This window comes from Ambystoma mexicanum, chromosome 1q (genome assembly GCF_040938575.1).
Source record: "Ambystoma mexicanum isolate Mex_15411 chromosome 1q, UKY_AmexF1_1, whole genome shotgun sequence".
Lineage (NCBI taxonomy): Eukaryota > Metazoa > Chordata > Amphibia > Caudata > Ambystomatidae > Ambystoma > Ambystoma mexicanum.
In genome coordinates, this window is record NC_090922.1 from 431186480 (window position 1) to 431213878 (window position 27399).

Below are 27399 nucleotides of genomic sequence, written 5' to 3' on the forward strand. Positions count from 1 at the left end.
TGCTGATTGGTAGTTCCCTTATGGCAGACCCTATAGAGATGAATTAATTGTCTCGAAGCATGTTAAGTGTCAGATATGGACCTTCCCTGAAAACTGCCACTCACTACATGTTACAGTATGTGGACCCATTTATGGGTCGGCGTCTCCAGCTTCCCACCCCTAGTGCCATAAAGTGTGATTGGCTGAGCCGTGAGCCCCCAGGCCTGAGACAAAATCAATTCCCAGCTCGGACTGCACCTGTTCACGGTGCTATGTGCAACTATGTGTCTGCGATGTAATTGTATATAGAGTATTGTCGCCGTACTAGTGCTCCTTTCCTATTGCAGAACTGTAGGCTGCATGTAACAATTATGGTGTGATCGCCGTCTGGTCCGAGACGGCTGTGTTTCTCAACCGCAAGGTCTTGGCTCGCTCTCAGCTTGGCTGGGTCACGTGTCCAGGGACTATGCTTGTGGGTTTTGAAGCTCTGAATTATTCTGAATTTGAGGAGTATTATGCTTGTCCACTGCCGGTGTCACTTCAGTTCAGGATAAAGAATGTCACTTTGTAACAGTGCAACCTTGGTGTTGGCCTTGTTCCCCACTGCGGTAGTTCTGCTTGCACAGTGCTCCTCAGGCTTCAGGTTCTCTGATACGATTATGGCCTACTATGATTTCCTAAGTCATGGTCTGGTTCCCCCTGTGTCTCTTCCATAAAGCATCCATAGGTTAGTGCATCATGGTTCCGTCAGGTCCCGTGGGTGCTCCTGCCAGTCCATGGGATTAGTTGCATGTAAGCATCTGCAAGCCTGTAACGTAATCTTCTTGCTTTTGGATTTTCTGTGTTGCTGCGATAAGCTAGTGGCAAAATATTAAATGTGCAGACTGTATTTAAATGTCACCGTACTATAGCTCATAGAACTGTACGCATGTGTTCTTCATGTATTTGGGGGTGTGTGTGTCCCAGATGTGCGGATGGCACGTTTGTTTGTTTATTATTTGTAGTGCGCACCTAACCCAAGGATAACAGGTGTGCTTCATGTCTGACGCAACTAGGTCGTGTCGCCTCTAACGGCTCAGCATGGCGTCGCAGCGCTTTAGTCGACTCTGTCCATGTAGCTGTCTCCGGTTCCGTCTCGTGACTCTTCATCCACTCTTGGTAATGTTCGTGCGGCTGCGGGTTTATAAGGACTACTGAGAAGATACTTATCATGATACCTGTCCATTGTGGGTGCAGTGGGGGTTGGTGCGAGCTTGTGCAATCGGCAGCCATATTGTCTTTGGTCCTTCTTCTGGTTGGTGTGTCTGTCAGAGCAGGGGATGGGGTAATTCGACCTCCCCTCTTCAACACAGTCTGAAGGTGGATCTGGATTGGTGATTAGGAAAGTCCTCTCTGCAGAGGGGGGTGGAATAGGACCATCCTCCTCAGGTGGTGTTGACCACTGACATCAGCGGCTCTGGCTGGGGGGCCTACCTGGCGTATCTGTCTACACAGGGGCAGTGGGACTTTGTGGGGCGCCATCGATCCTTGAATTGTGAGGGAGCTGGTGGCCATTGATTGGGCTCTCCTGTGGTTTGTTCCCTTCTTACAGGGACGGGATGTGTTGGATCGGACCGACTATTCCTCTGCCATGGCCCATGTCAATAATCAGGGTGGTTCAGGGTCGAGGGCCCTGAATTCTATGGCAGGGTGCATTAGGGTTTGGACCGAGAGGCATTTGCTGTCCGTGGGGTTGGTACACCATTGGGGAGGGTGGAGAATGTGGTAGCGGATAGTCTCAGCAGGGTTTTCCCCAACTACCCAGAGTTGGTGTTCTCCGATCAGGTGTTTGTGGGGGTTTGTCGCCGGTTCTGGACTCCAGTGTTGGGACCCCGGTGTTGAATCCATTTGCCAAGGTTCCCAGGTTTTGCTCCCAGTTCCCGCCAGCGAGTGCATGGGGAGTGGATGCATTGAATTCCAAGTGGCCTCGGGGTCTCCTGTATACTTTCCCTCCTCTCACTCTCGTTCCTAGGGTGGTACAGATGATCTGCCAGTGCTCTTCTCTGGTGCTCTTGGTGCTTCCCTTTTGGCCTTGCAGGGGGTTGTTCCTCTTGCTCATGGATCTCCATGTTCGGGAAGTTTGAGGATTCCCAGCTGGCCTTGCCCTCTTCGAGTGGGGTCAGGTGTTGGGGTTAGCTGTGATCCGCTGGTCTGCTTAGCTCCTAAGAGAGCAGGGTTGTTGACTTTGGGTTTCTCGGTACATGTGGTGGAAACCATTCTGCATTCCAGGCGGCCTAGTACCGTGAAGGCCTATGATAGGCATTGGCACCATTTTCTCTGTTGTTGTGTGGGTGCCAGGCTTTCCCCCAAAGGTTGTGGTGTCCCGGGGTTGTTACAGTTTTTGCAAGATGGTTTTGCATGCTCAGTGGGCTGCATTGAAGACCCTGTTGGAGGATTCCGAAAGTGCCCCCTCTGGATCTGGTCTGGTGGACCGGTTCCCTAGGAGTCTGGCTTCTTCTCGGCTGCCTTTGTGTTCTGGAGCCCCCCTCTGGGATCTGCCCTTGGTTTTGTGTTTTCTTCATTCGGCTCCTTTTGAGCTGATTGAAATTGTTGATGTTAAGCACCTCACGTGCAAGACGGCTTTCCTGGTTGCCATCCCCTCTGTACGTCATCTGGGGCTTTACTTTGCCGTCAACCGTTTCTACAAATCTTGCCTGGCTGTTTAGTGTTAAGATGTGATCCCTGCTTCTTGCCTAAGGTGGCCTCTAAGTTTCATTTGGCCCAGGAAGTGGTCCCCCCGATCTTTTTTCCTGACTCCCTTTCCCCAGAGGAAGTGGCCTGCCACTCCCTGGATTTAGGACGGTCGGTCCTGGAGTATCTGACCAGGGCGACTCCAGTTTGGCGGTTCAACAGTCTTCTGGTGACTTTTGGGGCGGATGGAGCATGGAAGGAAGGCGTCAGTGATTTCCATCAGTTGCTGGATTAAGATGGTGATCTCTATGGCGCATGTGGCCGCTGGTCTTTCTGTCCCTTTGGGTGTGCAAGGTTGTTGTACCAGGGGTATGGCGGCTTCCAGGGACGATGCTCAGGGTCTTCTGGTGCATGAGATTTGCAGGGCTGCTACATGGGCAGACCCCAATACCTTTATTACGTATTACAGCCTGAATGTGGGCAATTCTAGGGATGGCTCATTTGGGTTGGGGTTCTGTCTGTGGCCCAGCTGTGATGTTCCGATTTTCAATTGCACAATAAACGTTTTTTCGTTGATTCCTGGGTGTCCTCTTGCTTTCCTGCTTCCTTTGGGGCCCTTCCACTCGTGGCTTGGGTATGCCTCATAGGTGAGTACCGGGATGATGAAGAGGGACGCAGAGGGAATGGTCAGATTACTTACTGGCAATCTTCTTTACTCCTAGTCCTACTCTTCCTCGCCCAGATACTGCTGGCCCTCCCAACCTCCTATGGTGTGGAAGGGCATAGGATCTGTCCAGGCTTGCTATGCACTGGTGTCTTGTGGGTATGTAGGTTGTTTATAACTTCGAAAGAAAAAGAAAAAAGTTCCTGTATGGGAGGTGGAGCATCATTGGGGAATTCTGTGATGAGGAAGAGTAGGACTAGGAGTAATGAAGATTACTGGTAAGTAATCTGAACACTACTCCTCCTGTACCCTCCAAACAAAAGAAGGGACATTGTGTGAGGAGGAGTAGGGAAGAACCATAATATCAAGCAGCGCGGACCAGGAGGGTTTGGCTGACGCACATGGAGGGTTTGCCTGAAGAACAGAGGAAATGTCAGGGGGAAGGGCAGCCATTTTGAGGAAGGCAGAGGAAAACAAGCAGCAATGACCAATCCACCTGAAATATACATGTGTTTGGCGGGGTAAGAAGTGTTGATTGTATAACGTGGTAAATTGTCAGGACAGCAAGGTTCCGGGACAGAAAAACACAAGGGAAGAAATGAGAGGAAAACTGTTGTCAAACTTTGATTTTAAAAGGTTAAAAAGTTAATAATTGGTTTGGTTTAACAAAGAGAAACGAGAATAACAGTACTTAATCTTGAAGTGGGCAAGTACTGTGGAGAAAATAAATTAATGGAAAGGGGAGAGCAGAGGAAAGGCAAAAGGACAGGAGGGACTAGACTGGTGTACACATGAAGGGAAGGCAACACGCACAGAGGGGTACGAAAAGAGGTTAAAGAAGAGAGGAGGCAGGATAAGAAAGAGAATTTGAGCAAAATGCGAGAGGATAAAGGAAAAAGAGTTTGATACTAAATGTAAAAGCAGACCTGCCTTGAATAAAGCAGCATTTTATATTTCATGAACAAACATGAGCCAGAGAGTTTATTTGGAGCACTTCCCAACAATACATTCGGTGAAAGGGAATAGGGATTGTATCATCAGTGCTGCAATAAATGTATTGACGTTAACATTATTTAATGCAATGCAATTAAGGTAAATCGACAAAGATAATTATCTGACAATCAGGTTACAGTGCAAGTTCACTTACGATTGCGTATTTGAGTGATACATACAACTACACATGACTAAAGCTCAATGTCAGGACACAGTGGACGATCAATGTTTTGTGTTGTCTACAGTAAAACATCTTGCATTTGCCTGGATGAAAAGAAGATAAGGTCATGCAACATTTACAGCAGTTTACAATACTGTAATAAAAACGTAACAAATTCAAAAGTTAGGGCTAGCTTGGTGTGCAGTTAACAATCATAATCAAGCAATAATACCACGTTCTGTGGGCTTCTCTGTCCAGTAACGGCCGGGGGCCCAAGTTACAGGTCTGAGAAAGGCAAATCCTTGAGGTGCTAATAGCATTTGGGTGGAGAAAAAAAACAACTGACCTGCTTCGTTCGTAGCAGCGACCAGGGAGAGTCAAGATTGGCATGGAAATGCAAGGCAAGGCTCCGCTCTGAGCCCCTCTTCCATGTCCATGGCTTACCAGTGTAACCCCGGCCCGTATGGGCCCTGTTAGCTAGGGAGTTATTCATATATGAGAAGTATCCAAATAAATAAAGACAAGACACCATAGGAGTTTGTTTAAAGCTTTTATTAGATGTGTATGTGTTTTACATAGACGGATTTACCTGACTGTACCATGTTCCCCACCCAGGGGGATACATGGAACCTTGAGGCTTAAGGGACAATGGCAGGTCTCCACTACCAACCAAGAGCGACATGGACTGGGCTCAGAAGGGAGAAAAGAAGAACTGTTGGAAGTGACAGTTGAAAGGCATTGATAAAGACAGAAAGACAGAAAGAAAAAGAAAAGGCTGTGTTGCATGGGGGGGTAGCAGCCTCGAGCGTGAAGAAAAGTCCCGGGCCGCATGTGCAGTATGGCCCGGGTGAAGACAAACGCCTGCAACCAGGGGTGCGTATGCGGGGCAGACCCCGAGCGAGAGCGTGGCCTGAGAGGCATTGACACGCCCGGTGGCCAATCCGGATGTGCCAGAAGATGTGAAAAGACCTGGGGAGCATGCACAGTGCGGCCCAGGTGAGGATAATGCCCAGGGCAGCGTGTTGCCATGACCCGAACTGGAGCGTGGTCTGATGGCTACAGGCCACCCATGGGCCCAGTCCGGGCAGCCCGTATGCATGAAAAGTCCCGGGACACATGTGCGGTGCAGCCCAGGGCTCCCAAAGCCCAATATGACTGCAAGGGCTCCCAAAGCCCTAGGGGAGGAATGTGCACGTGCGCACCACCATGAAGGAAATTAGGCTTTCAATAGCCCATGTGCATACCAGGGCACACTAGCCCTACCAGGACACAGGCCTGCCAAAGCCCCCCATATGCCCTGTGAACGCCACCCACAGAGTGGGGTTTGTGGTCATGTGGTCATGTGTGCAGAAGGACAGGAACAGCACCAGCAGAAGCTACTGTGTGTCATTTATTGACTTTGTTTTGGGACTGAATGAGGAATGTGGGTTAAGTTAATAAGGGCAGACTGCAGGTGCTAAGGTTATTTAAAGTGTTGCAATGGAAAAGTACATGTAGAAAGTATTGGGGGATGTAATAAGATGGATGTCTAGGGTGAAGTAATGGATAACCTGCTTAAGGTTAATATGTGTAGGGGTTTGAGCAATGGGTGTCTACTACCTATATTACTGCATCATCAAACTTGGAATGAGTAAATAGATGAGGGCAGGTTGTATCCAAGGAATTTGATATGTCTAAGGATTGCACTTTCTTTTATAGAAAAGCTCATGTGGTCATTAAAACTCTCCTCCGGTGTACTGTGCCTTATTAAGAGCAAGGAACTCAGCATTGTGGCCCATCTTCTGAACTAACATCAGTTTTATTCGTAGGTTGCTCGTCGCCCCACTAGAGCAGCTGGTCTGGGATGGCGGGGTGGTGTCAGTAGGTCTGTTCCTGGCCTGGATTAAGTGCTCACCCCGGCCAGGGAAAAGAAATCGGGCTACACCAGGAAGCCAATCTCACAGAGCAGAGCAGGCTGAGAAATTGGGAATTGGGCAAGTCTTGCATCGCTAGATTAGATTCAGCTTGGATTTGGAGCAACCTGATTGGCTCCTTCACCTGCCAAGGGTGCTTAAGGCCAATTAAAGGAATTAGAGGGCAGTGGGAGAAAACACCTTTCTGAATGTGCATGTAACATCAAAGTATGTATTGTTGTTTACAGGCGGAGTGGTGTGGTGGAAATAGACGTAACTGGTAAGTATGACAAGCTGGAGATACGCTTGATGGTCTCCAAATTTCCAAGAGTGTTAATTCCGCTTCTTGGAGTATATAAGCTGCTCAGAAGAGGCTAACGTTACATACTATTTGGCTACCATGAGCACTGTTGCTAATCATCTCCTGCTGTGCCTTGTTAAATCTCATATTTTTCTGACAGCTAATGCAATACGACCGCTCAAGGTGTGTGAGGGAGTGGTGTAGAATTGCGATAAAATGTCAATAGAAGGCAGCAGTTTAAGGCAGGACTATTCTGTGCAGAATATGTAACGTTGCGTACCCACTGATCCCATCTCCTGCTGTCTCCCTCGGGAACTCTGATTGCTGCGCGCCCTTGGAGTTCAAGAACACCAGCCGTGCATGGAGAAAGGCAGAGGCCAGGACACAGCACCGCCCCTCCTTTGTTGTGACAGGAAAGAGAAATGGCTTATAAATTGTTAAAGCAAGAATAAGGAAAGCTTGAATCTTACAGGAATTCTAAAGGGCTCCCTCTGGCATTAACTCTCAGCACCAGCCCATTGTGTGGCTTTCTATGGACATGTGGACCCTGCAAGGAGGGACTAACTTTAGGTGAGAAACTGACAGCACTGCAGACAGTTGGCTCCAGGCTTCCGTGAGGCAAATGTATTGGGAATTTACAGGTACCCAGAAGCATACTCTGTGGCTTTAGGGCCCATGGAAATGGAAATATGCATCACCAAGCAGGGATTACCAAGCGCCCCAGGACACGGGTGCCAGAGGGCTTCGGGGACAAGGGGAATCATCCTTGCAGCATTCAACAAGTGCCCATCAACCGTTTTGACCAACCCGTGGGGATGTGTTGGAATGTGTGGTCACTGTGGGGCAGTCAACCCTGTCGGACGCAGCAGAGAGACTGAGGAGAACCAGCAGACAGGAGTCGCCTTTGATTTGAATATCACATCTATTATCTGGACGGTGGTTGTTCCTTTGCTACATTTACATCTGAACCCAGGCTGGTAATAGCAGAGAAGGCTTCACTTGCTAATAATAATCATGAAGTTGCTCGACAACTGCTTTCACAATTATGTTGCCAATGAATGGGAGGCTGGTGATCATTTGCTAGTTTGCAGGTTTGTCTGGATCCAAGGTGGGTTTTATTTTAAGAGAAAGTGGATTAATCCTGATTTTGGGGTGCTTGGGACGTTGTCTTGTGTGAGAGAGGCATTTACTTTTTTGTGTGGGTGGTCACCTTGATCTTTGTATATGGTTGGTGGAAGTGACACAATGTTTTCAGCAAGATCCTTGTGTTATGTGTTGTGGGATCGAGAGTGGGGAAATGACCCATTTTATGGTATTGATTGGTTGTCGTATGTAATCTGTCTTGTTGATGAAAAAGTTAATAGCAGTTTAGTATGTTTTTACAATGGAATATCAAATCCAAGTGGAGTTGTGCCTAATCCACCAAATGGGAACATGAAAGACATTTCTATGAAATGATAATTGCAAGCAGGGCCCAGCCAGCATTAGCACTAACTTGCTGTTGTGACCCATGCGAGCATTTTTAAACATTTGGAAGGCAGAGTGTAAAGGTGAGGAGTAAAACCAAGCGAAATCACCATTGCGCCTCACTTTTACTCACTGTCTTGTCAAAAAATAAACACTGGGCCTCATTACGAGTATGGCGGTAAGGCGACAACGGCGCCGGTATCGCTACCAGCACCGTTGGTACCGTACTGCCATACTAGGGGATTTGCTCACGGGTGACCTTGCAGCCACCAGGTCTGACCTGGTGGACGTACCGGCACCCGCGAGCATAATGGATGGTAGCAACAGTACCGTTATTGCCGCGCAAGGGGAATTACCAGGTCCGCCGAGGTCGGAATGACCCACTGATTCCCGTTTTGCGGGTGCCGGACCCGGATGTGAGTTTGGAGGTAGCCTTGCCGGTGTAACTGGCAAGGCTACCTCCAACCTCGTAATGAGGCCCACTGTCTGTAAACTAGTCTTTGCAAGCATCCTTTACCAACTCGACCTGTTGTAAGCTTCAAGCAGGTGATAAATGGAGCCGGCCTCCATAGGAATCCATCAATTTTGTGCCTGCATGAAAATCACATACAGACGTGAAACGAAGAGCATTTACAAGACGGATGATGAAACCATTGTAGAGACTTTAATCGCTGCTCTGTATCCCTTCTCCAACATGTTATATATGATAATAGGCTGGAGCTGGAAAAGAAGGCATACAAGCACAGAAAAGCATTATGCCTTTCTGTAGCAGGTGGATCGCACCACGCACCTTATAGGGAGACAGGTGTAGGCGGGGACACAATATAATGTTAAATACCTTCACTGAATACATGACTCGTCTCTTACCTGTCTCCAACCCTGCTTACCTGGGCCCAAGATCACCCTGGTGAGCCCAGCTGTGATGTGGGGAAAGGATGAAAAGGCAAAGATTTGGGCAAGATTTTCCCCAAATACCACTAAGGAAAAAAGACACTGGCACACAAAAGGAAAGGCTGACAAAGGAATGCTGCCGTGAAGTTCTTTTAGTTATTTGCTTATATATATTTTTCTCTTCACCAGCAGGGTTTTTAGGAGTTTTGTTAAAAAAGGGACAATCACAAGACCCTATATACAATTAACTTGACCCTTAGCAGCTGCATATCTAAAAATATGTTCACAAATTAAAAGAGTCCTTTAAAATAGTTCTTTAGAAAGGTTAAAAAAAGTCTTTAAAAAGTATATACTGGGGGGCGGGGGTGGTCGTGTCACCACAGATGATGGCTTCTTCTCTGGGCCTTGAGGGAGGGTTACCCGTGCTGACGCTGCTCCCGCTTAAAAGAGGAAGCGACTGAATGAGTTTGTGGGCATCGGAAGCCCCTGGGAATACATGGTGAGGTCCTGAATGTTGCCAGACATCTGAGAGCCAAGAAATCGGTCCTGTGCCTGTGCCGCTACAAGAGTGCACGTTTGGTGTGCGCTGGAGGCGCCCGGATGGACTGATGGCAGGGATACAGGGAGTCCGCTGGAGGTGGGGATCAGCACTTTTGGCAGCAATGGTTTCCCTGCAACAACTTCTGCTGGGTCCCTGGACACACTTACCGGAGCATGGTGGTGGGCCGCGGTAGCTGCACTTACTGTGCGGTCTTGGTCTGCGCAAGTTGCTGGGCTGCACTCAAGGCTGGATTGTGGATGAGGAGAGCGGCCACTGTAGTGGAGCCCTTGGTGTGGTAGCAAGTCCTGCATGGAGATGTAGGCCCCTGAGACTGAGGAGTGTGAGGTCTGGGACAGTCCCATAGCTCGCACCTGCATAGTCTGCATAATGGAGATGTGGACTGGAGGTGGACATGATCTGCGTGGTCCCAGGGCCCTGACCTGCTGCATGTTGGGGGTGGCCTTTCTTTTAAAGTGGCATCTGGCTCAAGAGCTAGGGGCCTGCCTGCTTGGGTGGACTGGCTGGGGGTGGGGGCCTGGATGTACCTACCCCTTTGTGCACGTTTTGCTGTTCGGGTTGCCACACTTTGCTGTAGGTCACAATGGCAGAGGATGCAGACTTTTTCCCTCAGCAGGGCAAACAACAGAGTCAGGAGAGGAACGAGGCACAGGACCCTGTGATGATGGCTCTGGGACAGATTGAGCAGTACATGGCCCGGCTGCAGGGCGAATGTAATGAGCTGAGTGCGAAAGTGGCCCAATTGGAGACGAGAGCCGCCACTCTTAAGCAGGAAACCTCTGAAATGGACCAGCAGTGTGCCCAACCGTTCACCTTGGTTCAGCAAATGAGGCGGGAGGTAGAAGTGGTGGTTAAGGGGAACCTAGCAATGGAGAACAGCTTGGAATATCTGGAGAATGAGGCGCGGGCTCAACAACTGCGAATTATTGGTCTTCCAGTCGGTGCAAGGCGATTACCCCATTGACGTTGCTTCCACCTGGTTCCTCGAATTGCTGCAGCTGGAAGTGGAAGAGGACCCCATGTATGTGGACAAGTGCTATAGAATTAAGCCACCCTCCCCTCCACCAAGAGATTGCTCCTTGAGGTCATTGGTCAGACGCTTATAGTCAAGCTTGGCATTGCCTGGGATAGGGACAGGCTCTTGAAGGCGGCTGTGGCACACAAATCTTTGAAGTTCCAGGAACACGCAATTCACATCTTCCCTGACTTAGCACCGGCAACTGAACAGAAGAGGCAGAGGCTTAATTCCATTAAGAAGTCCTTCTTGGATCGTGGGGTGAAGGCGGGGTTGCTCCGGCCTGCCAAACTCAGGGTGTCCTGGAATGGCAGGGAGTATCTCATCTTTGACCTGCAGAGTGCGGAAAAGTTGCTGACAACCATAACTGTAAAGGGAAGGCCTAGTCCTGACAACCATACCTGTAAAGGGAAGGCCTAGTCAAGACTAGGCCTTCCCTTTACAGTTATGGTTGTCAGCAACTTTTCCGCACTCTGCAGGTCAAAAATGAGCTACCCCCTTGACAAAGGTTAAGGTGTCTGGGTCATTTGGGAGGCCTCCTCCTCCTATATTGAGGACATTTCTCTTGCTGTTGGAGTGTGCCTCTTTCTTTCTCCATCCTGTTTGTTTCTCGACATGATGTTTACCTTTCCAATTTTAGTAGGAATGTTAATGACTGAGAAAATGCTGATTTGCTTACTGTGTATAAGAGCTGTGTAGAGCTGTTTGGTAGCTGCCTGGTTGTCCAGCTGCTTGGGGGTTAGGTGCCAGGGGCATGTAAATTAGGTGTCTGGTTTCTTATTAGGGCCCGGGGCTGGTAGGAGGCTGGCACAAGGAGACTTTGACATCTGCTCCAACATTGAAGACATTTCCCCCTATTTAAATGAGGACCTCCAGGGTGACCCACTGTCAAGATGGGTTGGGGCGTGTTTACAATGTTTCATGAGGGGTGTGAGTTGCCCAACTGAAGGGTTCCCCTCTGGCTTTGTTGTGTTTTGGCTGTACGTAAACTACAATAAAATACACATTAAAAAAAAAAGTAAATACATTGTTCACACAGTGCCCTGTACAACAACTGTATGTAAAACAGCTTCTTTCAGAGACAGCCTGGCCAGATCTGTCACAAGGTCCTTGCTTCTGCTCTTTCTTGATGTTCTTTTGTGTCTTGAGCTCTCTTGTGATGATACTGGCAAGCAGTTGTTATTTATGGGCTGGCAGCAGGCAGCAGTGTGGGAGGGGCCCAAAGTCTTTGCCTTGGCTGGGATACTTATGCAAGATGCAGCCCAGCAATCAGATGCAGCTTGGGGTGCCCCACACAACTCACCTCCACCTGGGCCACGTCTGCCAGGTGTGGCTCAGGGAGTACTTATGGGCCACCTGTCAGGGTCGGCCCCTTTAAATATAGGCAGGAGGTCTGAAAACATTGGGCACCCCAATGTGGGGAGCGCCAGTAATTACTAGTGCCCCAGGGGCAAGGCGGTGAGAGGGAGGCTGCTGGGGTGGCAGCTGTGATCACAAGCACTCACCTGCATGTTAGGGGAGTGCCTCAAGCAAGCCTGGGCAGCGGCTCCGCAGTATGGAGCATGTCTTCAACCCTTAGGGGATTTGAATGGTTGTTCACGTCACTCCGCTCGCGCCGGCTCAACGTTGGAAAGTTTATGTCAGGGTAAAGGATTCCTCGTGCGATTACACATGAGCGTCCTTTACTCTAATTTTGTTTCTTTTGTTTTTTTGGTTGGTCTTGGTGGATGGGTCGATATTTTAACCAAGGTGATCCTGGGTTCAAACTCAGTGAGGGTCATTTAAAAAAATGCCAATTGCAGGCAAATGTTCAATAAATGAAAAAAGGTATAGCGGATCACCAATGTTTGCACTTCCATGCTGTTGGATCCCCTGCATTCAAATGTTTTGCAAGGTGATGCTCAAAAGTAAAGAGTAAAACAAGGCAATATCACCTATGCTCTTTGCTTTTACTCTCTATTTTGCAAACAAGTAAACACTGCCTATACATTACGCTTTGCAGGTATGTAGCATTTACAAATAGTTTCCTATTGAGTCATCTTCTTGCTCATTAGCAGGTGACAACTGAGGTGGATTCCATAGGAATGAATTAGTTTCACGCCTGCATGAAAATCCCTTGCAGACATAAAACAGATTGTTCACATAAGACCGAGGAGGAAAGTACGACAGAGATGTTAACGTCTGTGTGCCCCTCCTCCGCCTTTTGTCTGCACGAAAATAGATCAGATTGGAAAATGGACGCATACAAGCAATACGGCTTTTACGCCTCTGTTTCCTGCACCGCCCAGTGCAAAATGAGCTACAGTATGTGCGTGTTTCAGTGGGATTTAATTTTCTCTTGCCAAAAAAATAAAACGGCAACCCAGTCACAAGAAATGTCTGGGGCTCGTGTGCGATCCGCAGTTAATTGCACAGAGGAGAACGCCTGTGTGTGCCCTTTTGTGCAAAAGGTCCCCTCTGTACAATTTACCTAATTTCCACAATGTGGTGGAAAAGTGGAAATGTCACCTGCAAAGCACATTTTGCAAGCTGCATTTACAATGGGTTCCCATGGAATCTTTCTCCCTTTACCAGGTTTTAATTTCAGACAGATTTCATGGGAATCCATAGCATTGCCACCAGCATGAAAATCCATGCTGGCGTTAATGCACCCGCTGGAGCAGGAATTGGTGACAGACTTTATTTCCGCGCCATTCCCCAACTCCGACTTGCAAATGTACAAAAATGAGGCTGCTCAGTAAAAGTGGAGGAAACAGTGTTTTCTGACTCACCTGGAAAATGCACCCTTCTATTATTTATGTACAAAACAAAATGCATTGCAGATTCAACAAACCATAGAGGAGCTCTTGTATGAGCTCTACGTACATTACACGGAGGGGACCCTTTACGTTTACAGGTGCAGTGCATGTAATTTTCTACTTTTGCATAGCAGAGTCCAAAAGTGGAGTGTAAAATATCCTAGGCGCCTGTACACCACTCTTTTGCACTCCGCCATGGAAAATGAGTAAACGCCAACTGGCATTTGTGCATGGCAGTCAGTTTTTACAATGGATTCTTGCAGCGGCCACCTACTTTTGCTGACGGAAAAAGCAAGCAGATTTCATAGGAACCCATAGGGGCTCATGTTTCATTAAAACATAATTTGGCAACATAGAGCCATTACGTTTACACTATAAGAAATGTCTCCTTGCTGACAAATGTTCATCATTTGCACTGCACAGTGCAAATGTACGGGGCAAAAGGCGGTGTACAAGTGTGTATGCCGCCATTTTCCTTTCACATTATCACTCCCCAGTGGAAAGTGAGTAAACGCTGCCTGGCATGCTGCCATGGCAGGCAGCGTTTATTTTTGATTGTGAGCGTTGCTTGTTGTGCTCAACACTTGAGTGTGCAATTTTCATTTGTGAACACTGCTTACAATACAATTAAACTCTCCCTCACTCTGGTAGTGTACAATGGATCCGTATGGGGTTTGCCTGCAAAACCCCTCAGGATCTCCAGCATTTGCCCCAGCGTGAATGCCAGCTCAGATGCTGGAGCATTTGTATGGCGGAGAGGAAGGGAAGTAGTGGAAACGCATGTTGCATTCCTCCCCTCCTCTCCACCATACAAATAACTGAAAAAGTGTGGTTGCATGAAACCTTACTGAAGCCTTTTACGCTTTGCATTCACGTGATGGCTCTACTGAACATGAGCCCCATGGCATTTGAGCCAGCAGGAAAATACATGCTAGCTCAAATGCTGGAGTATTTGTATGGTGGAGAGGAAGGGGAGGCCTAATCGTAACTTATGATCCGCACCTCCTCGCTGCCATACAAATGAATGAAAATGAGCAGTGACGTAAATTTAATGCGTAAAAAGTCTTATGAAAGACTTCTGCGCAATAGATTTACCTTACGGCTCATGGAACAGGAGCCCCGTAGTAGCTGTTGCATTCTTTTTTCTTCATTTCAATGTGGCTGGAATACAAGAGGCTGAAGGGAGGCTTATTCCAAAGTAAGCCTCTGAAATGAAGTATCTCAGCCCTGAAGATGCTGTTGATCTCACAGCGTTCATTTATTAATGATAAAAATGTAAAGAGCATGTGTTGCCTGGGGAAGCGTTAGCACTTCTTGCAATTACCAGCGCCACAATGATGGACCACAAGCACAGGTAATGGGGATTGCTTTGGAGAAGGAGAAGCTTTCTGATACAGTGTTCCTTTATGATAGCCAATCCACGCACCGGCTGCATGTTCTAATAAAGCGAGTGGCGGCCATCTTGTACATGCTCACAGCAAATTCCTCCCCTCCAGAAGCACATTCGGTCATGATTAGTAAACATACGAGGGCACTGGCATTGCATGTAAGATGGGCACATCAAAGGGACTCAGGCATTGCTCCACACAAACAATGTCCAACAGATGTTAAGGTTTTATTATAATGCGATTCACAAAAGAAAATCCATGCTAAACACTTACATTTCATAGACAAAGAGATCCGGGTTCCACACCGAGTCCACGTGGGCAGTGATTCTAGAAATGCCGCAAAACTGGGCAGGATCCCAAGTCAAATACTCATTTGTCCATGTCTGAAATTAGACAAGTACATATTTCTCTGTCATACACGTGTGCATTTATCCGTGCTTAAATGACTTTTTGCAGGGTTGACTTTAGCAGGGTTGAAAAACGTGCATAGTCTGTGCCAGCATATGCAAATAACGTAAGGGTACCCATGTGAACCCACCATCTGGGAATCACTAATTATGTCCTGTGTTAAACCTGCTAGATGCTCATAGGACTGTGACAGAGAGCAGGGTGAAGACTGCTTGATTTTTCTCAATGGGTTCTGTTCAGTCTGCCTCAGGCGGCATGGCTGGTAACATCATTTCACAAGCAGCAACCAGCAGACTGGGTCAGATGGATAGCAGGAGAACCCTGCGTGTTATTGAAGCTGTGTGTGGTCAGACCAGAGAAGGGACACGCAGATGAGTCATCCGTTTGCTGACGCTGGAGATTCCTCCAGAGAGTCCTTGATAACCCTGAACAGATTCACTGCTTTGGAAGGTAAGGAGATTTCCACCTCCCTCTCACCCGCTGACTACTTATACCTAGTCTTCCTCCCTCTAACTCTTGCTTTAACTTCTGCAGCCCTCAAACCCCTCGCAACAACTCTCTGTACTACTTCCCCGTGGCTCGCGGCAATTGACCTCTTCATCTTTCACGCCGCTGCCCACTGTAACCGCAGCCCGTCTGTTCTATAGCCTAGTAGCCGGTGCAATGGGTCCAGTACATCCACCACAACTATTGGTGGCCTACCATTCCAGGCTCCAATCTTGCAATGCTGCTTCCCTTCAATACATGTCATATCATATGGACATTAAATCACCTAAACGTTTACCACTATCGCTTGCCTCTACCGCCATCACTCTTTAAGCACTACATCTGCAAATGTAACCCTATTGATCAATTGACAATTCACTGTAACCTAATGTTCATGCCTGGCAATACGAGGTAGCCCCCTGCTTGCGGGGTGTGGCTGTTCCGATTTGTACTGGCAATTCTCTGCTATGCTGCTCAACTCCTGCCTGGTCTAACATGGGCCTAGCAAGATGGTTTTATCATATAGTTCTGTTCACCTGCAAACCGATTCCAATCACGTGCTCTCTACAATGTAAATAACCTACATACCTCTGTCACTTTCTTTACCAACGTAATTGATTTAACTACCTCTTTTACTTTCTTTATCAATGTAACGGGGTAACCTGCAACTACTCTGCAATTCATCTGCTCCGTACCATGAGGCTAGGCTCTGCCAGGTTGTGTTCCCACACCAATTGTGACCTTTGCTTACCTGTACTAAGTTGCATTTTACCTACCTGCAACAGCATATTTGATGTAGCCCCCCGTACCATGAGGCGAGGCTTTGCTTCCATACCAATGTTGCTTTTTACCTACCTGTAATGACTGATGTAGCCCCCATACCATGAGGTGAGGCTTTTCCAGTCAATATACACACACCAATTCTCTCTGTAACCATATGCGTATTTCTTGCAGTTCTCTAATGTGCCATGCACTTTCTGTAACTAACGCCTAAATGCCTCAGGGCTTGGTGCCCTGAAATAAATGCTAAAATAAATAAATAAGGCAAAGGCAACCCTGCACAGCCACTGGCAGATCGGCCACTGTGTAAGGGACACACAGGGCATCCTCTCTGCAATAGGAGGGAGACATCCCTAATCCATGCTGGAACTGCAGACAAAAGGCATGTCTCTGGGACTGCCAGTGCTCGAGTTAGAACAGGTAGAGGCTATGGAAGGTACCTCACTCCCGGGGGCATCAGGGGACTGGCACATGGACAGTACTTAAGACCCAGACCAAAATGCCAGGAAGGCAAACTGTTAGACCCAAAGCCCTATACTCCTGCTCCCACGCCCGTCCCCTCAAAACCTATCTAGCAGCTAAATATCAACTAGCCCCTTTTACCGTCCTTATTTCATAGGCCATTCAGCCTGCATCATTCCTCCCAGGTAGGTCAGATCATCATCTTGGCTACACTTTTCTTGGTTCAGAGGAATCAACTCCCATAAAGGTTCAGTATCACCTTTAGCAAAACACATACCTATGTATCGATGTTAATGATTGTAATTTTAGTGTAGATCTGCCACAGAGATCCAAGTGGTATATTCATGCTATGCAAAGAGAGAGAACATAAATTGAAAAGAATGGAGTGGGATGACAGATGTTGACTGTGTAATGGAAGAAAAACAAAAGTTGACAGATGGATGGTTTTGAATAAATCATAACCACTACCACAGCTCTGGGCAACCCTCCGGACCATCTTTTTTCAACCTGCTAATCCATTACAGAAGGGGAACGACCATATGCAAATCAGGCTTGGTTCCAGCCCAAAGGGGTAGTCCAGCCCGAACTGCTAGGTCACATCCCCTCTGTACAAGACCAGAAGCATCCTCAAACATATTTTGGCCTCATTGGGCATCATCAGTGAAGAGTAGCTTGGGTCTCTAGGCCCAGCAGGCTTGGGACCCAAGTCTGGGCATATCCGTCCAACTCAGGGCATGGCGGGGAAACTAAGGCAAAACCAAAGGTTGATGGCTGGAAGGTTTTGAATAAATCATAACCACGGTCACAGCTCTTGGCAACCCTCCAGACCATCTTTTTTCAGCCTGCCAAGCCATGACAGAAAGGCAACGACCATATGCAAATCGTACTTGGTTCAACCCCAAGTAAGGAAAGGAACACGTATAGCTCTACTGTGGCAATGGAGAAAACAAATAAATAAATGGAAAGGAGAAGCGTACAGTTCTACTTCAGGTATTACTTTATCCAGATGGAGGGCTTTCGGCTAGAATAATAATGTTTCTGTTTGGGCAAGTGAAATCAATTGAAAACAACTTTTTTTAAAGAAACGTAGGCTTTGGCAATGGCAATTAGATTATGAGAACCTGGCACTTTTGAAGAGCCATAAAGAGTTTTGTAGCCTGTCACATACGTTGTTTAAAACGCAAGACTATACATGCATACGCCCCCGCCAGCTGTAAGAAGATTTGTTTAATTGCTCAGACTGAATCAATCACCATCATTGTCTGTGAGTGAACCTCGCTTAAAAATGCCAGAAAATGAAAGGATATGTAAGATGTGTAAGTCGATGCGCGAAACTAAGAGACATGGCCTAACAACTGGGAACTATTTAAACGACGAACTTGGAGCACTTTGTTCATAGTTATGATGCCATTAGGACAGCTGCATTTTTGGCTGCATTGTCTTAATTCAAACAGGTTTGCAGTCAAGATAGCCCTGTATAGAATATGGAAGTTGAGTGAAAAACAGCGTATTGTGCTTGAGCGACGTTGTGGTAGTGTATGTGTATGTGTTTCGACGATCTGCTGTACTTTGGTGTATTTAACTTTTTATCTTGGAAAAAGGGAATTTGTATTCGTTTTTAGTTTTAGGAAATGGATCTTTGATATTGTATTTGTATATTGAATTTGTAATATCATGAATTGCATATATGTGAAAAGTTCTAAGGAACTGATACACATTATTACACACATTATAATAATAATTACTTTATACTTCCCAATGGCGCTACTAATAAATATCTTTTGAATTCCAGCCTACAGTGTGACTTTAATTACAATTACAAAATTACAATTACAATTGAGTCAACCAACATTGATTGTTAAAAGTGATGCTGCTATGCGTTTTACTGCACCAAATCACCAACGTAGTGATATCAGAAGCTCTAGGCCTGGCCGTGGAGTGGCTTACTGTGACCTTTCCAGCGCACAAGGGGAAGTGGCTGGGAGAACAGGAAATAGACTGGGAGAACAGGAAATAGACGCTGCAAGCACAGGGAGGTAGGGATGCTGTGGGGAAAGAATGTTTTGTGATAGCATGGGTGCGTGTCTGACCTGTTATGTGGACCATGGTTCTGCAAAGGTGAGGCGGCAGATATGCCCTAAAGTATTTTGATAATTGGGTTATTTTTCCAAGGCAGATTTGGAGATTTGTAACTAAGTACACAATGTACAATTACACAAGAACAGATAACCTGGGCCCTGTGACCTGTGCCTCACACTATGCTTAACGTGCAATCAGTCTTCGAGAATGAATGGTCTTCACTAAAGTAATAATACTTACACTTACATGGAACATATATTGAATTTTAGTGCTTGTACATGAAGCACTCTTCTAATAAACTCTGATGTTAATGTTATATCTTTCTGTGTAACGGATCCTTCTGTTCCTGGACTGATTTCAAGTATGCATGTCTGTGTTATGCTTGGACCTTTTCTGGTTCTCCCATTGAAGTCTTTATATATCATGCTTTCCCTTCCAAGGAACTTGATACATAAATTAATGGTCACCCCTGCATATTTTCTCCAAGAATCATCGGTACACCTGCTCAACACCTCATATTGATGCATTACAAGTGTGTTTTGCATGGATCATCACTTATATTTCGATGCACTTATCACTGCGACCCATGTGTGTGCGTCACAGCCATCTTGTGTTCATGGACACATGGGCGTGCTGATCTGGCCCACCTCGTCTTGGTTCCCTTTATTGCTACTTTTTTTAATGGGGGCAAGCCAGCCATGCTCCCCTCCCACAACCTGCCCCCAACCCCTCAAATGCCCACTCCTCTAAAAATCATAAATATATTACCCCTTTGCCCACCGCTTCAAATAAATTGCAGCAGGACATGCAGCAAAATGTCTATTTCACCAAATGGGGTGAAACGGCTGTGATGAGGTGGGTTGGTGCAGCCCTAGCATTGGGGCTCATCACAAACATGCCGGTCTGGAAACAATGATGCCGGTAATCTTACCAGCACCGTTGTTTCCGGACCAGCATATTACTGGTCTGCCTGCCGGAGCCGCTGTACCCGGCAGGTCTGACCCTGCCGGGCACAGCGGCCACAGTAGGCAGACCCGTCATGGACGCACCGGCACCGTTAACAACAGTGCCGGTGCTTCCATGTACCCGTTCCCATGGAGTCCTACGGGACTCCACGGGAATGGGGAAGAACATTTTACCGGCACCTAGCTCCCAGTACGCCGGGACTTGGAAAGTCCAAGTGTCACCCGGAAGCTAGGTGCCGGTAAATATTTACAGGTCTGGCGGCAACCAGACTCGTAATGAGGCCTATTGTCTGCTTTGGCAACACAACACTGGAGATAACACCCCTGTTGCTGATGTTTGCAGCTGCTGAAGAAGAGTGTACTCTAAACATATTTATACAATCAAGTGTTGCCACACATATGCAGATGTAGCTCTGGCTATCATCGCATAGCAACATGCATATCTCGGTCAATCGCTGAATCTTTTTATTTCAATAATATGATTTACATAATAAGAAAAGCAGACGACATACATTTACTTGTAGATAAACACAATTGTTACTAAAAAGTCATCCATACAGTGTTCAGTCTGCACAATAATAAAATAACATCATTTGTACGTCATCCTTTCTATTCTGCAACCACTTTGCTGTTAAAAACAAAGTCTAACTGAAAAAAAGGATTTGGTGTGTTTGTGGCAGTGTCTCAGAATCAGCTAAAGTTGTTTTATATTTCACATGTTGATCATGGTGGTATGCCTCATGGTATTTCATATAGCAAGATCAAAAGTCGGTTATCTGCACAATGGAGGGATGAGAACACATGTTCATTCTTTGATACTTCAACTTTGACAGTAGTGTATGATTTTGTTTCCAAATGTTTTCTTCTGATGAGGGCCAACTCTTCATCTGAATTTAATGGAGGATTGAGTATTGCATTGCTGTAAATACTGAATATTGATAATTGATGGCAAACGGGCGTTTGCGGTTAGATGGTTATCACTAACATTATTTGGCCATTAAGTAACAATGTTACTGAATGGTTCCTGAATAACCTGTTGGGCGCAGAGCAAAACTTGGCACTTGCACCTCTGCAGGCACTATCTGTCGAAGATAATAAGATAACAATATTGAGATCATGTGACCTGTCCTTCCTTCACCGCCTGTTAACAAATCACACATCCCTTGTCACTGTTTAGTAGCAGCATAAGTAGTCCTGTGTCAACTAGAAACAGTCTTGGATTTACCATTCCATGCTGGGACTTTTAGGCCAATATTTGCAATAGGAAAAACGCCTCCCCCATGTAAAAGGAAAGATCAGGACTGGCTTGCGGTGTCAAACACTTTAAAGGGCTATTTGGCTGCTAGGTTTGCAATGACTAATGAGGTGGCCTATGCTAAATATTTTTCTACCTATTCTTATTTTAAAAAGGCCCTTCAGCATGTTGTAAATTGACACACAACAGAGAACACTTTCTGTACTTCCACAATAGTCATTCAGTCCACTTTGTACAGTTTATTTCTGGCACTCACTGTCTCTCAAGACTTTCTGAATTGAAATTTAAAAAAAATCACAAAAATTCTCATACACTGTGTCTAAAAAAGGCATTGTGAATCGCACTAGTTGTTAGATTTATTTTGTATTATCAATGCTTTCTACACTCCCTCAAACCTTTCCTATGTTGTTATTTTATCCTTCTGTATGCCAAGGACACTGCTGATATAAAGAGGGCCCCTTCTTTTCGAATGTAACATCTTTCTCACAAACCATGAATGTCAGCACCTGCTACAACAGTGACAGATTCGAGGAACACACTGTATTTTTCAATTTTGTAATTTGGATTGGAATTTTATTACCAGTGTGAAGAAGAACATTAGACATTGTACACAATGCATACTGTTTCTAAGGTTACATTGATACAAATACAAGAGGCCTGTTACAAGGTGTTGGTTCACCCCTAACCAAAATACCTTCTGCTCCAAAGGCCTAGGCGAAAAAAAATAACAGGCACTGTGCTTTGAAATGGAATGAAAAAGTAAGGGACACACCTTTTCACAGAAGACGCACAGTACTAAACTTTGTGATTAGACAATGTGCCTCACTGTTTCCGCCGCCTGATATCCCAGTGTCACCAGGATATTACAAGTCCTGGCAGCCCGAGATATCAGGCGGCGAAAAGTGTAAATCGGACTCCATGGGACTGGTGACATGGAAGCACCGGCACCGTTGTTGATGGTGCCGGTGCTTCCATGACAACTCCACCTACCGGGGCCATTGCGCCCGTCAGGTCGGACCTGCCGGGCGCAATGGCACAGGAAGGCAGAGTTGGAGTGTGGCGGTCCGGAAATAAGGGCGCTGGTCGCACCGTACCGCTACCCTTTCCAGACCGCCGCGCTCGGAATGAGACCCACTGTAATCATGTTCACTATATCTTCTACTACCTCCCTGACTGTCTTCCTCTTCACAGTACTTAGTCTCAGGTGAGCCATCGCCCTGGAGAAAGGTACCTCACAATCCCCATAAAACTAGCTTTTCTATTTCAATTTTTGTATATATCTCCACTACGCTGTGTATAAAAGCACTTCTGACTCGCCAAGAAGTCCTGTTAAATTACCAAGTGGTTTAAGCCCAAAGTTGCTCCTTGACTGCTATGATGTCTTTGACTGTGACAAGGAAGTCACGGAATTGGATTCTTGAAGATTACCAGTAATTAATTTGGCCATTAGCAAAGATTGCCTATTTGTCTGAACATGTTTGGGACAGTCTCACATTTATCCACATGATTTCAAGTATATAATAGCATTTCATGCTCTTTACTGGGAGAGTGAATGCAACTTTGAACAACAATCCAATGGAGTAGCAAAGCTCTCCACCTTCAATATACTTATATTATTTTACATTCTAAAACTTGCGCTAAATCTTGCAGGCAACGGTGGATAGTGAGCCAAAGGTTTGCCCAGAAATGTTTTCAAAGAGGTCCTCCATTAAACTGTGTCAGTAAATGACTATACAAATCATGTAGCACATTGTCAGTCAAGTCATTCAAGGTTTTCTGATCCCATAAGCGTTTGCTGTAATATTGCTTGCACCGATATTTTGTCTGTTTTGGTCAAGTATCAATATTCTGCATTAATTCATAGGATTGCCAACTACAATTTCAAATGGGTCTATGAGCCCCTAAATAATAATCTGCCCACTTAGACTAAGGTCCTCATTACAAGTTTGGTGGTGCAAGAAAAACGTATTCCATTATCGCCACTTTTCCCACATGGCCAAATTATAGCTTTTGTCAGATTTATCACAGGCAGAAATACTGCACCATAAATTCCGCCGATTTTCAAAGGTAAAGTGGCGGATTCATCGCAAGCTTGTTGCTGTAAACCCTCTACTTTACCTCAAAAAATTCATTGGTGGATTTATTACGTGGTAATTCTGCCACCAGTTAATAGGTGAAAAATCCCCATGGAGCCCTATTTTATTTTTGTTTTTTTTAATTGTATTTGGTTTAAAGTTAAACCTTTACAAAACAAGCAAGCATATCATAATAATAAAAACAAGCATAAACACATTAAAATAGAGGTTAAAAAAAATGTTCATACCATTTCAACCAAATATAGTCAAACTTCAGACAAACAGGGCGGAATACCAAGCACAAGATAAAATGCACAAAAAAGATAAAATAAACAAAGACAGACAAGCACTAGAATTACATCAGATTTAGGCCATTAATGAATCCAGAGACTGCTAAACCTTCATGTACATTCTGGATAGTTAGACAGCTTTTCCATACATCTGTAAATCCTATGCGATACACCAGAAGAGGCCCTATATATTTTGTCCTGCTAGCTGTTAATGCCTTATAGTCAAGTACCAAGTATTTGAATGATTCAGCTACTGAGTTACAAAATCTGCATTCACTATTAACCTTGGTTATTATGCTTCTCCTAAGCAAGATCTCCTTTGTGGGAAGAAAATTCCAACGTAGCCGGAGAAGCATAGCCCTGTGCTGTTGGTCAGGGAATTGAGAGAGCAATATAGCCAGATTCCCTCAGCGTTTATGCTCATGGGATAGATGGCTCATAGAAGAATATTAATGAAATTGGGTGATTGTGGAAGCCCAGTTAAGGTCAAAGATGTCCTTTTTCACCTTAATCGGGTTATAGTATTACTTATAGTATCCAGATCCAAGGAAGTTCTTAAAATAATTGCTTCATATTTCTGGCCAAACTGAGCCATAAAGTGAGAATTCACTTGGGTGCATTGTGACATTTAAGGGCACCACCCAAAGTCTCAAAGGAAATCTGCTAGTGGAGAGGTCAATTTGGAATGTAGTGACAACAGGTACCTCTCAACACAAGCTTTTAAGTCAGATATACCCAATTCAAACCTGATTGCCACAAGGGGAAATTCATTGGCGACACCCAAAATCTTGCCCCACAGCTTAGCCTCAAACCGGTCCAAAAGTTTGAAAGTAACATCACCATATATAGTTCAAGGCCATATATAATTTTCAGAACGATTTTCCCCTCATACAACATAAGAGCTGGTTTTAGAGAAAATCTTCTGAATTTGCGATCGATTTTAATGATCTGGCTCTGAAGCTGGGCTGCTTTTTGCAGAAGGATCTCTGAGATGTTTTTCAAGCCCGTTTGGGCCCCGAAATGGAACCCCAAATAGACAAGGCTAAGGCTGGTCCTGCTATTTACTTTTTCCACAGACCAAGAGAAATTGCATTTTTGTTGCTTTTTCTTTGAGAAGGCTAAGATTCTGGTCTTTCTGGGGTTAATAAGGAGCCCATTCTCATTACCATATTTTGAAAAGATGTTCAAGAGCCTTTGAAGACTGACCTTGGATTTGTCAAACATCAGAAAATCATTGGCGTAAACTAGCCATGATATTTTGCAGTGGCCTACCTTCAGTGTAATAAGGCCACCTTTGGCACGGCAGTCAACCACACCAGACAGATATTGATTAAATAACCAGGGGACCAAGACACAACCCTGCCATAAGCCCCTATATGAATGTATTCTCTGCGAGAGATGGCCCTTTTGATTCATCCGAATCTGTATTCCAGGATTATCATAAACACCATTGACTAAACGCAGTAGACCATGCGGCACACCCCAGCCAGCCAACTTAGACCACAACTGATTCCGATTGACATGGTGAAACGTCACCAAAAGATCGATTGAGGGCATATGTCATGATCACTGCGTTTCCCTTCAGAGATTTTCTTTGGTTCCAGTGCAGCAGGGTATTTGTGGGGAAATGCTGAAATAGTCCTTGGTAGTTACTTGTAGAACACTTATTGGATTTCAACATGGCTGCCAACGAAATTCCTCTAAATAGAATTCGCAGTCTAGTTGCGATCACTCTCACCTTACTGGGTATTTAAGCCCCTCCCCTTTTTCATTCCATGCTTCGCATCTGATTTTCCTTCAGAGACGTTTACCGTGGTTCGGAATTCCTGCAGCGTTCCCTCAGCATTTTTCCCTTCTTTGCCCGTAATTCCTTTCCCTCCCTTGTCCGCCCTTTGTTCTGCCCACGTCATTGTTTTTCCTGGTATTTTCCTGTTCGAGTTTTCACAGAGAGCAAGTTAGTCAAATTCCGTCGAACCCGGAGTACGGAGGGTTACACAATCTCCGCAAGTATTGTTTCCCTTATTGGGAGTTGTTCAAGACTCAGTTTTCTTGCTATTCAATCACTGAATTTCAAGGTAACCTAGGTTTTGAGTAGTTTTGGAACGTTGTGGTGCACCAGTGAATCTTATGCGTTTCGCCATGAATAGTGCCATTATGGTTAATTTATGACAAGTCGTTGAGTTTCTCAGTGAATTCGCTCTCCTCAGCAGGCACTCGTATTCTAGTATTTAGTTACTCTTCACAGGCTAGAGTTCATTCTGCACCATACGCACATCTTTGTTTTTCTCGTCAGCTGACACACGTATTCTAGGAATTAGCCACGCGTCGCTGGCTAGTGTTCCTTCAGCACCATGCGCACATGTTTTTTCATGACTAGTCTAGATGCAGAATTATTTTCCTGCTGTACATTAGGCGCGCATTTTTCTGTGAAGAAATTTTGAAACATTATTTCGCATTTCCCCGTAGTTGTGTGTCACTAATGTTAATTGAAAACATTCATTGTCCACACAGCAGTTCAGCAAAATTAATGGTGTGAGTCCTTCTGGCTGTTTCTGTGTTCACTCAGACCCCTGTCAGTTTTCTAGTCAGCAATTTCCAGTCAGCGATATCATTAGCCTCTCGTTTCCTCAGTCTTCAGAACAAGCGCCCCTTCCAGTTGCAGGATGGAGAGGTGACCAAAAAAGAACCTAAGGTAATATAAAGAACAATGGGAATGAATAGTTACATCCAGTTATAAGAATAGGTTTTCTAATAGTTGTCCCTGGTTTTCTCACTAGACAAAAGGTTCAAGAAGAAGAGTAGCGACATAGAGATAGTTGAATACAATGCACCCAGAGAAGAAGGTTGTCCGCATTTTAGTGGTGTCCCCGCAGAGTCTAAGGTAAGCGTTACAGAACGCGAAGCCGTGCAGAAAAATACTCTGCCTGGACATCATGGGATCCCCTGAGATAGATCAGCTCACCCAATTATTGGGCGAATTGATGTCTGAGGTACTTGCAGCCAGGTCTGAAACCAGTGCCCTAAGAAGGGAACTAGGAATGAATAGGGAACAAACTGACGAATTAGCTCATCAATTGTTAACGAATCAAGTAGGACAGGTGCCTTTACCCCAAGACCATGCCCAGGCTTCATCCTCTTCATCGCCCCCTGTTCCTGTTCAGGTGGTCATTCCTGGGAACATCCCATTGGCACCTCCAGAACGCTTCACCGGAGACCGCAAAAAATATGCAGTATTCCTTAATCAGTGCAGACTCCATTTTTTGTGTCGACCGGGAGTCTTTCCCAATGATCAATCTAAGGTGGCCTTTGTGTTATCTTACTTGGGGGGGTGCGCGGCAGATTGGTCCATTCCCCTGGTAAATAAGGATGATCCTCTGTTACAAAATTTTGCAGAATTTCAACACGAATTGGAAAAACTGTTATCTCACCACACGCAAGGACAAGCATTGGATAATGAATTGCTGTAATTAAAGCAGGGCAATCAGGAACTGTTGGCATATGTTGCAACTTTTAATAGACTGGTAGCCGAAAGTAATTGGCCCATTGAAAAGAGAACAACATTGTTCTATCGTGGTCTTCGCAATGAATTGAAGGAACTTCTGGCTCAAGTTGTGAACCCGCCGGAATGAATTGCAGATTTCATAGATTTAACTATTCAATTGGATCATCGTCTCCAGGACAGAAGACTAGATCGGGCTCGTCAAGACTATCGGCCCTTCGTAGTCCGTTCCAGAGAACCAGTGGGGAAGTCCGGAGTGGAAGCTCGTCCAGAACCTATGCAGTTAGGGGGAATCCGAGGCCCAATATCCCAAGCAGAGCGAG

At 45.7% G+C, this 27399-nt stretch overlaps 1 protein-coding gene across 1 annotated transcript in view; it reads right to left on the reverse strand.

The window, feature by feature from the left end:
- The window catches only part of LOC138528305 (5-hydroxytryptamine receptor 3E-like), a 482037-nt gene that overhangs the window by 235069 nt on the left and 219569 nt on the right, over positions 1-27399 (reverse strand). The window contains exon 4 of the mRNA XM_069639783.1: positions 15051-15160. Within this exon, the coding sequence (XP_069495884.1) occupies positions 15051-15160 (110 nt within the window). The remainder of the gene's footprint in view (positions 1-15050; positions 15161-27399) is intronic.